Genomic DNA, 14,754 nt, shown 5'->3' on the forward strand with positions numbered 1-14,754 from the left:
GTAGGCCCCATAAGAGCCCTGTAAGCTCTTGGAGGATTGGCTACATCAGGGGTGTGTGGCCTAATATGCAAAGGAGTTCCTGATACACATTCAAAAAAAGCCCTGAAGGTAGGTTAGATTGAGAGTGACTGGCCCAAGGTCATCCAGTGAACTTGCATGGCAGAGTTGGGATTCAAACCTAGGTCTCACGGACCCTAGCCTGACGCCCTAACCACTACACCACTCTAGCTCTTCCCAAGAGAATCTCTGCAGCTGCTTTCCCTCTCCAGCTGGTGTTCTCTTTGCAACACAGACAGTGTTATGGTCAGAACGTCAGACTAAGACTGAGTTTGAATCCCCACAATGCCTTGGGAACTTGCTGGGCGATCTTGTGCCAGTCACACACTTCCAGTCTGGCTGACCTGATGGAGTTGTGGTTGTTGTGAAAATAAAACAGAGGAGAGGGGAAAGGTGAAAGCCGCTTTGGGTCCCCATTGCGGAAAAAGGCAGGGTGCGAATGAAGCAATGAAATACCTAAAACCCTGGCCATTTGAATACTGTTTTTGAACCAGCAGGAAAGAGCAAAAGTCCAGCAGCGCCTAAAAGGCTAACAAAATCTGTGGCAGGGGAGGAGCTTTTGTCCTAGGGGTGCCAGTCCCCATGTCCAGGCAAGGGAATCCCTTGGTTTTTGGGGCTTCTCCCTGCCACCAGCCGGTTGGCCTGTAGGGGAAAGCCCACTCCAAACAGGAGTGGGAGTTCTAGGAGTGGACAGGGAGTCCCTGACATGATGGCATCACTAGGAAAGGACGTCATCGCATTGGTGACGTTGCACACCAACACCCTGCTTTTGGGGCAAAACTCTGCGGTTTGAGCCCAGTCTTACCATAGAGTTTGCTCAAAGAGCAGAGCATCGCCATGCGGCATCGCTGATGTGATGATGTCACTCCTGTGTGATGTCGTCATGACGGGGACTTCCCCGTCCACTCCTAGAACAACCCCCAGATCCCCCTTGCCAGGGGTGGAATTCTAGCAGGAGCGCCTTTGCATATTAGGCCACACCCCCTGATGTAGCCAATCCTCCAAGGGCTTACACAAAAGAGCCTTGTAAGTTGTTGGAGGATTGGCTGCATCAGGGGTGTGTGGCCTAATATGCAAAGGAGCTCGTACTAGAATTCCACACCTCTGGCCCTCACCAGCATGATGAGAGGACCTGGCAACCCTAGCTTTTGAGAGTCACCGCTTCCGTCTTCAGATCTGAAGAAGTGAGCAGTGCCTCACGAAACCGTCTCCCCTGCCACAGATTTTGTTAGTCTTTAAGATGCTGCTGGACTCTTGCTCTTTTCTAGTGCTACAGACAGGCTAACACGGCTACCCAGCTTGTTTTTATACCGTTTTAGGGTTGCCAATCTCCAGGTCGGGGCAGGGGATCCCCTGGTTTGGAGGCCCTCCCCCCGCTTCTGGATCGTCAGAAAGCGGGGGAGGGGAGGGAAATGTCTGATGGGAACTCTGTTATTCCCTATGGAGATTTATCCCCATAGAAAATCTTGGAGAATTGATCCGCGGGTATCTGGGGGAGCTGTTTTTTGGGGTAGAGGCACCACATTTTCAATATAGCATCTAGTGCCTCTCCCCAAAATACCCCCCAAGTTTCGAAAAGATTGGACCAGGGGGTCCAATTCTATGAGCCCCAAAAGAAGGTGCCCCTATCCTTCATGATTTCCTATGGAAGAAAGGAATTGAAAAGGTGTGCCGTCCCTTTAAATGTGATGGCCAGAACTCCCTTTGGAGTTAAATGATGCTTGTCACAGCCTTGATCTTGGCTCCACCCCAATGTCTCCTGGCTCCACCCCCAAAGTCCTCAGATATTTTTTGAATTGGACTTGGCAACCTTATACCGTTTATATGTTAAACGTTGCATAAAAAACAGGAGGAGAAATGCAGCCTGAGAGCACCGAAACGGGCCCAGAAATGAAGACTCCAGGCTTCCAACCTTGCAACAGAGAAGCAAAACCAAAGCACGGATTTTCAGTTTCAGCGGGATGAGAAATTGTTATTCATCTCTCGTTTCGACTGCTTTTTCCCCCCACCCCTCCACCCTGCCTTCCCCATTTTGGAGTGTTCCGTTTTATTATCTCTCTGTTGGTTCTATTGCTCCCCATTAGCCAGAGAAGGCCACAGATTATTATTTTAATATCCTTTATCAGCTGGACTTTTTAGCCTTAATGTGCATCTGTTTATTTCCTTTTATTGTGTTCTTTAATGATGGGGTTTTTAAACCTGGACGGGAGCTTCCTTGAGGGCTTTTCTGCCAATAAGGTGGGTGGTAGAAGCTTTGATAATAAATAAGACGCCCGCAACATGCCTCGTCGAAAATCAGAATGCCGTTTTGCTTCAGGGCTATTGCTGGTGTTCCCGGGCAAAAGAAATTGATTAAGGGATGCTTTGATTAAAATTCATAGGGAAAGTTGATTAAAGCCCAATTTACGCAGGCTCCTTGCAAGGCAAAAAGAGGCTTTGCGGTACGACTCAGCGTGGGTTTGGGGTTTCGTGGTAAAATGTGCTGTCACCTGTGCAAAGGACCTGCTGTGCTGGCGTGCGAACCGTGCGCACGCCTCTGGAAGGGCTACGGATCTCTGGCACACAGACTAAGATCACTGAACTGCTTTGCACGGTTGGCAGCAGAGTTTAAACTGGGCCCGGAGCCTACGTACTGTCACGGGGGAAATCGCTTTAAGCTCTCTAACACAATGTAGGCGTAAGAGCCAGTTTGGTGTAGTGGTTAAGTGCGCGGACTCTTACCTGGGAGAACTGGGTTTGATTCCCCACTCCTCCACTTGCAGCTGCTGGAATGGCCTTGGGTCAGCCATAGCTTTCATAGGAGTTGTCCTTGAAAGGGCAGCTGCTTCAAGAGCTCTCTCAGCCCCACCCACCTCACAAGGTGTCTTGTGGGGTGGGAGGTAAAGGAGATCATGAGTCGCTCTGAGACTCTGATATTCAGAGTATAGGGCAGGATATAAATCCAATATCATCATCTTCTTCTTAATGCGGGGAGAGAGCCACAATTATTAACCTCTCCCTTCCCTAGATGAGAATGCCGTGCCTATTTGCAGAGGGTTTTTTGTAGCAGGCTGTCCTTTGCATATTAGGCCACACACCCCTGATGCAGCCAATCCTCCAAGAACTTACAGTAGACCCCATACTAAGAGCTCTGTAAGCTGCAGGAGGATTGGCTACATCAAGGGTGTGTGGCCTAATACGCAAAGGAGTGCCTGCAACAAAACAACAACAGCAGATCCTGCCTATTTGGACAGATATTTCTATAAGGAGAGTTTGACTTCGTGTCAGCTCACCCAAACAGTTGGGTTGCAGTAGTGGTAGTTTGTGCTCTATTTTTTTGCAGGTAGGGTTGCCAACCTCCAGATGGGTCCTGGAGATCTCCTGAGATTATAAGTCATCTCCAGCAGGGTTGCCAGCCTCTAGGTGGTAGCTGGAGATCTCCTCAGTTAATCTCCAGGCAACAGAGATTAGTTGACCAGGAGAAAATGGCTGCTTTGGAAGGTGGACTCCATGGCTTCATATCCCATTGAAGTCCCTCCACTCCCAAATTCCGCCCTCTACAGGCTCCACCCCCAAACTTCCATGAACTACACAAGCTGTAGCTGGCAGTCCTAATCTCCAGACTACAGATATCAGTTCTCCTGGAGAAAATATCTGCTTTGGAAGGTGGCCTCTATAGCAATTGTACTCTCTCTCCCCTTCTCAAACCTCTCTGTCCCCAGGCTCCTCTCCCAGATCTCCAGGAATTTCTTAATCTAGAATTGGCAACCCTCCTTGCAGGCCATCTCAGGGTTGGTGTACCGAGCTGTGACTTTTCCTTTGTCTCCTCTCCGCAGTGGGAAGAAGTGAGCGGCTACGACGAGAACATGAACACGATCCGGACGTACCAGGTATGCAACGTCTTTGAATCTAGCCAGAACAACTGGCTAAGGACCAAGTATATCCGGAGGAGAGGAGCCCACCGCATTCATGTGGAGATGAAGTTCTCCGTACGGGACTGTAGCAGCATCCCCAATGTCCCTGGCTCCTGTAAGGAGACCTTTAACCTCTACTATTACGAATCCGACTTTGACTCTGCTACCAAGACCTTTCCTACCTGGATGGAAAACCCTTGGGTGAAAGTGGACACCATTGCGGCGGATGAGAGCTTCTCTCAGGTGGACCTTGGCGGCCGGGTGATGAAAATTAACACTGAGGTGCGGAGCTTTGGGCCCGTCTCCAAAAATGGCTTTTACCTGGCCTTCCAGGACTATGGAGGCTGCATGTCCTTGATCGCCGTCCGTGTCTTCTACCGCAAATGCCCGCGGGTCATCCAGAACGGAGCCATTTTCCAGGAGACGCTCTCTGGAGCCGAGAGCACTTCTCTGGTGGCCGCGCGGGGCACTTGCATCCCCAATGCTGAAGAGGTGGATGTACCCATCAAGTTGTACTGCAATGGCGATGGGGAGTGGTTGGTGCCCATTGGACGCTGCATGTGTAAAGCTGGCTATGAGTCCGTGGAGAATGGGACTGTCTGCAGAGGTAGGTGGTCTGTGACGAATGCTTCTCAGATTCTGTACTGGGTGCTTGGAAGGAAACAAGATGGAGATTTCTGACTCTTGCGCTCTCTAAAGATGGCTGCCATTCGATGAGAAATGTTGCTACATAGTAACTCCAGCGTCAGATTACTGCCAAAAGACTTAAGTTCAAATGTGCCAAGCCATGAAGCTCTCTGGGTGACCTTTGGCCAGTTTCAGTTTAACCTAACTCACTTAGGGTTGCCAAGCTCCAGGTGGGGCCAGGAGAACTCCTGGAATTACAGCTGATTTCCAGATGAAAGATGTCAGTTCCCCTGGAGAAAATGGCTGCTTTGGAGGGTAGACTCAATGGAACCATGCCCCACTGAGTTCCCAAACCCTGCCGTCTCCAGATTCCACCTACAAATCTCCAGACAGTTTCCAACCTGGAGTTGGCAACCCTATACACAGCACTTATGAGGCAGAGAATCATGTAGGCCATACACTGGCATCTTGGAGGAATGATTGGATAAAAAAAGGTGGTAAATTGTGTGGTGGAAACCATTAGGAAAGGTTGGGTAATTGTACTTCTGGCTACATTGCAAGCTTGTGTTTGGCAATGCTTCTTAACTGCAAGGAGGTAGTTGTATGTATAGAGCTAAGCTGGTCTGCTTTCACTGTTTCATGCTGTGCTACGTTTGGCCAGTGTCCTCAGGAATGGGGCATCCTTTATGAATGAGTGGTATATTGGTTCAAGGTTAGTATGCCCATCTGCTCTCTCCTCCCTTGTTTTGTTGGACCATTTTGCATGTGCCAAGATGGAGGTCTGTCTGTTTGAGGAAACATGAGGCATTAACTAGATCTTTTTCATGGGTGGAACAGATGAGCCAGAACAACTGGATGAGGACCAAGTATATCTGGAGGAGAGAAGAGTTTTTAATCTGCTGAATTATCATGTATTTTTATTATCTGATGTATTTTTATTATCTGCCCTGAGCCCACTCGAAGAGAGGGTGGAATGTAAATCGAAACAAACAAACGAGTTAGTCTAAAAGGCTTAGTGGAGAATTCCTGCATGGAAGTTGACTGAGGGCCAAAGTAGACACTGTGGACACCATTTTACAGAAGAATTCAGCCATTTGGGGCCCTCATGACATTTTAAAATAGACATTTTCTTCTTTAAAATGGCATTAGCATCTACTGGTCAAACCATTGGACCTCATAGCGTATAGCAGGGATGGCCAACGGTAGCTCTCCAGATGTTTTTTGCTTACAACTCCCATCAGCCCCAGCCAGCATGGCCAAAGGCTGGGGTTGATGGGAGTTGTAGACAAAAACATCTGGAGAGCTACTGTTGGCCACCCCTGGCATATAGTTAGGTCCTGAGATATTTGAGAAGAGATGTAGACGGCCATTTTGTTTGTACATTCATCTTTTCTGCTGGTGTATAGGGTGTGTGTGTGTGTGGTGGTGGGTCTAATTGTCATAATCCCAGGTGTGTACAAGTGAGGTGACCTGAATCTCACCCCCCCCACATCTGTCTTCAAGTTTCATGTTGGATTCAGACACTTTTTCTCCTGGTGGCAAATGAAGGTGGAGTCCCCTGTAACCACCAAAAAAGGTTATGCTAAGGATCACGGGGACTGCATATACAAAAGCCATGTGGGACAGAGTCTCTAGATAATGAGGAAGGGCTTTTTGGCATCAGAGTGAGTGAAAAAAGCTGTCCCGGTCTGACCCTGTTTTTATACTGTTGTCAGTGGTTTCCGTTTGCTGCTCTGCTGTTGGCTTTAGAGTCTCATTTGTTTTGTGTGTACTTCCTGTATGACACATCGATATGTACAAAATACATAAGCTAGGGTTGCCAAGTCCCTCCGCCCCTGTGGCAGGGGACTGGTCTCTCACTCGCGTGCTTCCAGGTGACGTCATCGTACCAGGGACCTTGTGCCAGGGTTGCTCTAGGACTTGCATTCAAACTCTATGGTACTATAGAGTTTTACCGCGCGTTCTAGAGTGTCCCTGACACAATGACATCGCTTCTGGATGATGTCATTGCGCTGGGGACAGTGCTCAATGATGGGGCTCTTTGGGGGCAAGGATCCTCCCGGCGGCCTGCTCCCTGCTGGTGGATTGGGGCCATCCAGACCGGGGATCCCTCGCCCCCAGAGGGAGCTTGGCAGGCCTAACATAAGCAGTGTATGATACCGATTAATCGATGAACAAGTAACATGGAAAGATGAGTGTATTTTGGTGGAGAAAATTCAGGGCAAAGAAACGAAAAATGGCGGGACAATAAAGAACCATGTTTGATTTGCAGGAGCAAACCCCAAAACATGGATTGAAAAGTTGAAAGGGCAAGGAGTAACCTGAAATGGCTCTGGGGATCTGCTGTTTGCCTCGCTGTGAAAACGTATCTGTACTGATAGGTTAAACGTAAGTTTGCCCAGCAGGACAAATAGGGACTCCTGTATGGCTACCAACCTCCAGGTGACCTCTGGAGATCACCAGCTATTACAGTTGATCTCCAGATAATGAAGAACAGCCACTCGGGAGAAAATGGCTGCTTTGGAGGGTGAACTCTTCAGCGTTGTACTGAGGGCCCTCCCCTCCCCAAACTTCACCTTCTCCAGGCTCAAATCCCTCCCCCCCCAAAAAATTCTGGTATTTTGAACATAAGAGAACCAGCATGGTGCAGTGGTTAGAGTATCAGTCTGGTATCTGGGAGATCCAGGTTGGAATCTTTGCTCTGCCTTGGAAGTTTTCTGGCTGACCATGGACCAGGCACAAACCCTCAGCCTGAGGACAGGAGACCATTGTAAAGTGCTGTGGGTTCCCATTGGGGAGAAAGGTATAAGTAAGAAAAAAAGAAACGTCAGCAAACTACCTCTGAACATGGATGTTCCTTCACCACCATCCCATACAAGCAGGGCTTTTTTCTTGTAGCAGGAACTCCTTTGCATATTAGGCCACACACCTCTGATGTAGCCAATCCTCCAAGAGCTTACAGGGCTCTTAGTACAGGGCTTATTGTAAGCTCTGGGAGGATTGGCTACATCAGGGGTGTGTGGCCTAATATGCAAAGGAGTTCCTGCTACAAAACAAGCCCTGCATACAAGGTTGTGTGGCAGTCTCACTTCTTGTGGCAGCTAATTACTATGATATGACCCCCCACTCCACTTTGACTCTACAGCCAAGCAATCTCAGCCAGAAACAAAGAGAAACAAAGAAAGAGGTGCTTTGGTGTGAGAGCAAGTTTGATGTAGTGGTTAAGTGTGCGGACTCTTATCTGGGAGAACCGGGTTTGATTACCTACTCCTCCACTTGCAGCTGCTAGAATGGCCTTGGGTCAGCCATAGCTATCGCATGGGTTGTCCTTGAAAGGGCAGCTGCTGTGAGAGCCCTCTCAGTCCCACCCACCTCACAGGGTGTCTGTTGTGGGGGGAGAAGATATAGGAGATTGTCAGCCACTCCAAGTCTCTGATTCAGAGAGAAGAGCGGGGTATAAATCTGTAGTCTTCTTCTTCTTCTTCTGTCCTCTCTTGCCACACCCTATGAAATTTTATAAACCTTTGAGTTATTTTTCTCCACTAAAAAGCCCAAAACGGTTTAGCCTTTCCTCATAGGGAAGGCGCTCCCAATTTTTGATCATCTGACTTCCCATTTTCCGCACCTTTTTCCAGCTCTACAATGCCTCTTCGGCTTTTGGTTTTAAATTTAGATCACAGGTGTTAACTAGCTTAGCACAACTCGCCAATTACTGTGCTCATGAATGGTCCCTCTATCTTCCTTGATTACATTTGAATTTTACATAATTGCCTCTCAGCCTGTATTTCCTACCTTCCATGGCCCTTTGACCCTGCTGTTTACAAATGTTTTTCTTCATAATCGCCTAGTGAAGATCCGCCGGAGGCATCTCTCGGAGCGGCTTTGCTTCTACAAAAGCTTGTGCTAGAATGCATCGATCTTTAGAAGTGTCCAGGGTCCTGTTTATTTTAGAGATTGCCAAAACGCAGGCACACTTGTCAGGATCCTGCCTTTTTTGCTGAGCGTAGCTTAGCATTTTCAGGAATGGCCTGTCAACCGGTGGGAGGACTTATGGGCTGCGTGTTGCTCACCAGCAATGTAATAATGTCATCTGCGATGCAGTGATGTCACTTCCTGTGCGCTTGGAAACGATGTCAGCGTGTCAACAGGGGGTGCTTTAGCATCCTTGTAAGTGTGCTGACGTCATTTCCGAGCACACAAATCTTTTTCAGTCAGCTGAGCGGCAATGGAGAGTGGTTGCTGGTGGCTGGGATCTTTGTCCCCACTGGAGGGGGGTGTCTGCCTTGGCAAAGAGAGAGAGGCTCCTTTTAGGGCCAGTTTCTGAGGGCAGCCATGTTGGTTTGCAGTAGAACAGCTAGACTTGAGTCCAGTGGCCCCTTAAAGACCAACAAGAATTTGGAGATATAGGCTCCTTGTTGGTGTTTGTTTGTATTTTTATGTGTGTGTGTGTGCGCGCACCTGGAAGTCATGGTGACCTCTGATGACTGACCTCCTACTGGGGACCTGGAGGATATTCAGAGGTGGCTGAATAAAGCCTGCCCCTCCCTCCCGCTTCTGGTATTCCAAGGAGGTCTCCCATCCAAGTACTTGCCAGAGTTGACCCAGTTTAGCTTCCAAGATCTGACAAGATTGGGCTTGCCTGGGCTATCCAGGGCAGGGCAGGGGAATAAGTTTTTGAGAATCCAAGCTACCCTCATCAGATACAAGTTGGAGTGGAGATTTCTGAGTCCTTATATCCCAGTCAGAAGGCGGGAGGGGTGTGGAAAAGAAGGAACTCAGGATGCTGTGGTACAGTGCACAGAATAATTAGATTAATTAGAGCAGAGTGGGGTAGAAAATCACCATTTGTAGTGAGATAAGAATCCTGTATCCCTATTCAGCCTGGGATTGAATTTGTGAATGAACTCACGTTCAGCAATCTCACATTGGTAATCTCCTCTTGAAGCTTCTCTGTTGGAGGACTGCCACTCTTAGGTCAGCAATGGAATGACCTGGAAGATCACAATTTCCCACCACTGGTTTTTAGGACTAGGATCTCCGATAAAGAATTCTCAGCAAAAACTGCAGGATGCTTTGCACAAAACCGTTGCCATTAAACCTATTTAAAACCAGCAGGGATGTTTCCCAAATTCTCCTTATCCCAATTTCCCTGTTGACTGTTGAAGTTTGGTAGCCCCTGCTCTTTCAGAGTGGAACTGCTGCATTATGAATTCTCCACTGATACTTAAAAAAAAAAAAAATTAGCACAGAGAGTGTATCTTTCAGTTACTTTGCATCTTCCACCTTCATTATGCTGCTGATAAAGTGCAAAAAAGTGATGTGTTGTGTATTATGATTCTTTTTATGCAGTGTTGAACCAATGGACAGGAACCCAAGTATGCATTGGTGACACGCCGCAGACCAAAGAATCTGCGCCATGGTTGCTTTTTTGCATCGTATCAGTAATGTGGGAGGGGAAAGGAGCAAAGCTGCACAAGTACTGATTCCAGAATTAACTTTGAAAAGTCTCCTCCTTTAGGAGGAATGTAACTCAACCCCGAGTCACATTCTCGAATCAGAAACAGCTCAGGAAAAACTGGCCCATCGCTTCAGTTTTACCATGCGGAGTATTGACGCCCTGTGTCGGAAGATAAGAGGAATTAACTTGGCCATATCCGGAAATCAATTGTCCATGAAACCTTCCACGTCTCGTGTAGCCATCATCCTTCTCAAATAACCAACAGAGAACTCGAAGAACTTGGAAATGGCCAGAGACCAAAAAGTGGTCTGAACCCAAACTATTAGGAGGCCCGTGCTTCGAGAGCTCCGGCTGGCATTTTGTCAGGGTCGTTTGGCTTCGGCAGCAAAGTTTTATAAATCTTTTTCAGGCGCTGCTGGTGCCTTAAATGCTTCAAATGTTTCCATTGCCCCTTTGAGCAGGGGAAGCTGGCCAAGCCCTACTTGGAAGCTTGTGTAACTGTACTCCCCAACTGCGGTTCAGATCCAGAAGGCTACAGCTCAGGCAAGGCCCGCTGTTGTCAGTTTAAGGTAGACAGAAACTGACAGCTCAGCAAGCAGCGGTCTCCATCCCTTTTCCTTCTTGGCAGGGGCTGTGGCTCAGTGGCAGAGCGCGTGTATTTGCAGTCAGAAGGTGCCAGGTTCAGGCCTTGGCTTGGGCGCTGCCCGTTTCGAAACGCTGTTGGCTATTAGGACTGTGGCTGCAGTCACACACGCTAAATAATGCCCTTTCAATCCCCTTTCCGACTTCAGTGCACAATCCACTTCAGTGCACTTTCCAACTGGATTTTGCTGTGTGAACGGGCAAAATCCAGTTGGACAGTGCATTGAAAGCGGATTGAAAGGGCACTGTTTTGTGCAAGGGTGGCCAGACTTGCTTAACGTAAGAGCCACATAGAATAAACATCAGATGTTTAAGAGCTGTAAGGCATGAACATCAGATGTTTGAGAGCTGTAAGACGGGGAAGGGTGGTAAGAAAGATGGAAAGAAAGCAAATGGATGAGGGGAAGGGAGGGGGGAAGGCAACAACTTTAACTTTAAATGCATTCTCCAAGCCACTGGATGGTTTGGCTTGGAGAAGTGATTTAAAGAGACAAGTGTCTTTTCCAAGGTGGCCAACAGGGCAGTGGGGACTTCGAGAGCCACATAATATGTGTGAAAGAGCTGTATGTGGCTCCTGAGCCACAGTTTGGTCACCCCCATTGGCGATCTGCCAGGGCACTTACTCCATAGTATGAACAGTATAACTGGTGCAAAAATTTAGAAAAAAAAAAAAAAGAATTGTAAGCATCGAATGTGTGGAGCCTTTGTGTGTGTGTGTGTGTGTGTGTATACAGGGCTTTTTTTTGAGCAGGAACGCACAGGAACGCAGTCATGGCTGGCTTGGTGTCAGGGGTGTGGCCTAATATGCAAATGAATTCCTGCTGGGCCTTTTCTATTAAAAAAGCTCTATGTGGAATAATAGTGACATCGGGGGTGTGGCCTAATATGCAAATGAGTTCTTGCTGGGCTTGTTCTACCAAAAAAAGCCATATATATATATATAATTGTATTGGTGCTGCAATTTTGTATTTGCTCATTGGGGTGGTAGAACAATTTTATAAATAACAAAGACACACAGATATGTTGATTTAATAATATTTATTATACATTGCTGTTTTACGTGGTGTATGCCATTGCAGCATCACCAACTCAAAAAATAGTTGGGGACTTCGAGGTTGTGACAAGGCCAATTGAACGCCGAAGGGAGTTCTGGCCAGCACATTTAAAGGGACTGCACACCTTTTAAAAACCTCCCTTCCACTGGAAATACTGAAGGACAGAGACATCTTTTGGAGTTCATAGAATTGGACCCCCTGGTCCAATCTTTTTGAAACTTGGCGGGGACGGGTTGAGGAGAGGCAGCAGATGCTATGCTGAAAATTTGGTGCCTCTAGCTCAAAAAAACATCAGTCTCAGATATCCACTGATTGATTCTCTGTTTTACCCTATGGGGACTGGTCTCTATTGGATATAGTGGAGGGGCCAGCTGACATTTCTCTCCTCTGCCCCCCCCCCCACAACTTCATGATAACCCTGAAGCAAGGGGAGGCCCTTCAAACCAGGGGCTCCCCTGCCCCCACCTGGGAGTTACAAATCAAAATTATACAGCTTCAGGCACAACTGGGAATTGCCAACCCTAGGAAGCATATTGTTGTAGAGAAAGAAATGCTCAGAAAATAATCATTCCCCATAAATATAGCAGTAAACACAGGTGGGTTTTTTTGTGTGTGAATCATTGTAGTAGCGTTGACCTCTGCTATCGTCGCCTCACACAACAAGCCTGGTGGAAATGATAAACAGCATTCGCTACCCTGAACTCATATCCATTTTACTTGAATTCCATTAGTCACAGTAAATACCGCATCCTTGAGAATTCTAGGGTAACTCGGCCTTAGTGCTGTAACTGGAATTGGTGTCTAAAACAATCTGATTCTGAGTTTTATAAGCATCAGGAGATGAACGGCTTGTATGAAATAAGATTCTCTAGGACAATATAAGTGCTTTTTTTGTAGCAGGAACTCCTTTGCATATTAGGCTGCACACCCCTGATGTAGCCAATCCTCCTGGAGCTTACAGCAGGCCCTATACGAAGAGCCCTGTAAGCTCTTGGAGGATTGGCTACAGCAGGGATGTGTGGCCTAATATGCAAAGGAGCTTCTGCTAGAAAAAAAACCCCGGACAGTATAATAGCTGGGGTGATGCACTATGATCAAGAAGGTTCCAGATTCAACTCTTGCCTCTGCCAAGTCTGTGCCAAGACACTTAGACCTTTGCTTTTAGCTTTAATTCCTCTCTATCTGCCCTACGAGGATATTAATACTGGCCTAACTTGAAAGGCTACTGTGAAGGTTGGCAATAGTTCTTGGTTTTAAAATGAGATTAGACATTCCCAGAAAGTAGGTCCACCAATGACTATGGGACACCTCCATGTTCAGAGGCCGTTTAATTCTGAATGCCAGTGGTTGGGTGACAACAGATTGTATATATAGGAACATATGAAGCTGCCTTATACTGAATCAGGCCGTCGGTCCATCAACATCAGTATTGTCTACTCAGACTGACAGCTCTCCAGGGTCTCAAGCTGAGGTTTCTCACGCCTACTTGCCTGGACCCTTTTTAGTTGGAGATGCTGGGGCTGAACCTGGGACCTTCTGCTTACCCAGCAGATGCTCTACCACTGAGCCATAATCCCTCCCCTAATTGTAGACTTTCAAAGGCTGGCTGACTGGCCATTGTGTAAAATGGGATCCTGGCCTAGGTGGGCATTTGGTGTGGTCCAGCACGGCAGCTCTTCTGTAAGTTGCTTTGAGAACTTTTGAAACGTAACTTCTGAATGTATTCGATAACTAAATAATGTGTTCTTAACCAAAAGTAGGTGAAGTGCTTTGAACGCCGAAAGCCCTTTAAAAATGCTAGGCATGATTTTCAGTTTCTCATCCCTGCTGACATCCCCTGCTTTGATTCTTGCCTTCCCCTTGTGTGAGTTAAATCTGTGATTTTTCTGTGCATGAAACCTTGCCTGTAAAATATACACATTTTCCAGGGTTATTTGCACATCAATAAATTGACATTGCACACACTATGTGTATAAATGATATATTACTGTGCACCATTAAAGGATACATTACTGGGCACCATAAAGGAAATAAAAGTCCTTTTTTAATGTCTTTATCCTAATAACAGCACATGGAGCTCAGGAAAAACTGAAGGGGAGGGACTGAAGGTTTAAAATCCCCTCTCCTCTTCCTACAGAGCCCTGATCTGAATTCACAAAATTTGCCCTTTAACATAGAATGGAGATCTTCATCATGTCTTTGTTGGAAAATGTCAGATTATCAAAAGCCTGACTTTACACAAGCTGGCGATACGGGCGTAGCGACTCAGTTAAATTGGTGGTGGATTAGAAAGCTTTCTGTTGTGACCGCTCTGAGATTCAGAGTATCGGGCGGGATATAAATCCAATATCTTCTTCTTCTTTGAGGTTCAAGAAAGCTTTTGAATGCAGAATGTGGGTGTAAGCTTAAGAGATGTAAATGCTGCAGTCACATATGCTCCTTGTTTTCAGGTTTGAATTGAGAAGACTGTCCATCTCTGCCTGGTATTCTCGTGGGCTTTTCAGAACAATATCAATTGAAAAATAAACTTTCTCTTTTTGCACGTTATTTTTAATCCTTTTACATATTATGTAAAATAATGATTACTTATGTAAAATAATTATATAATATGACAGTTTTACAACTGTCAAACACAGTATTGTTGCTAGGAAGAAGAATGTGCTGTTAAGTTACAACTGATTCCCAGCAGGTACTCATTTGCATATTAGGCCACACCCTATGACATCACCATTATTTCACACAAGGTGTTTTTTTGTGGGAAAAGCCCAGCAGGAACTCATTTGAATATTAGGCCACACCTCCCGACATCATCATTGTTTCACACAAGGGTTTTTGTTGGAAAAGCTCAGCAGGAACTCATTTGCATATTAGGCCACACCCCCAGATGCCAATCCAGCCGGAACTGCGTTCCTTGCTCAAAAAAAGCCCTTATGGTGTCCCCAGCCATGGGATTTTCCAAGCAAGAGACCTTCAAAGGTAGTTTGCCATTGCCTTCCTCTCTATAGGGGTCCCAGTCTTCCTT

The 14,754-nt window shown here is 46.8% G+C and overlaps 1 protein-coding gene across 6 annotated transcripts in view; it reads left to right on the top strand.

Moving 5' to 3' along the window:
* EPHB2 (EPH receptor B2) overlaps window positions 1-14,754 on the top strand; it is a 159,405-nt gene that overhangs the window by 39,599 nt on the left and 105,052 nt on the right. For all 6 annotated transcript variants that reach the window (XM_060259166.1, XM_060259167.1, XM_060259168.1 and 3 more), the window contains exon 3: window positions 3,873-4,557. In XM_060259166.1, the coding sequence (XP_060115149.1) occupies window positions 3,873-4,557 (685 nt within the window). The remainder of the gene's footprint in view (window positions 1-3,872; window positions 4,558-14,754) is intronic.

This window comes from Heteronotia binoei, chromosome 18 (assembly GCF_032191835.1).
Source record: "Heteronotia binoei isolate CCM8104 ecotype False Entrance Well chromosome 18, APGP_CSIRO_Hbin_v1, whole genome shotgun sequence".
NCBI lineage: Eukaryota > Metazoa > Chordata > Lepidosauria > Squamata > Gekkonidae > Heteronotia > Heteronotia binoei.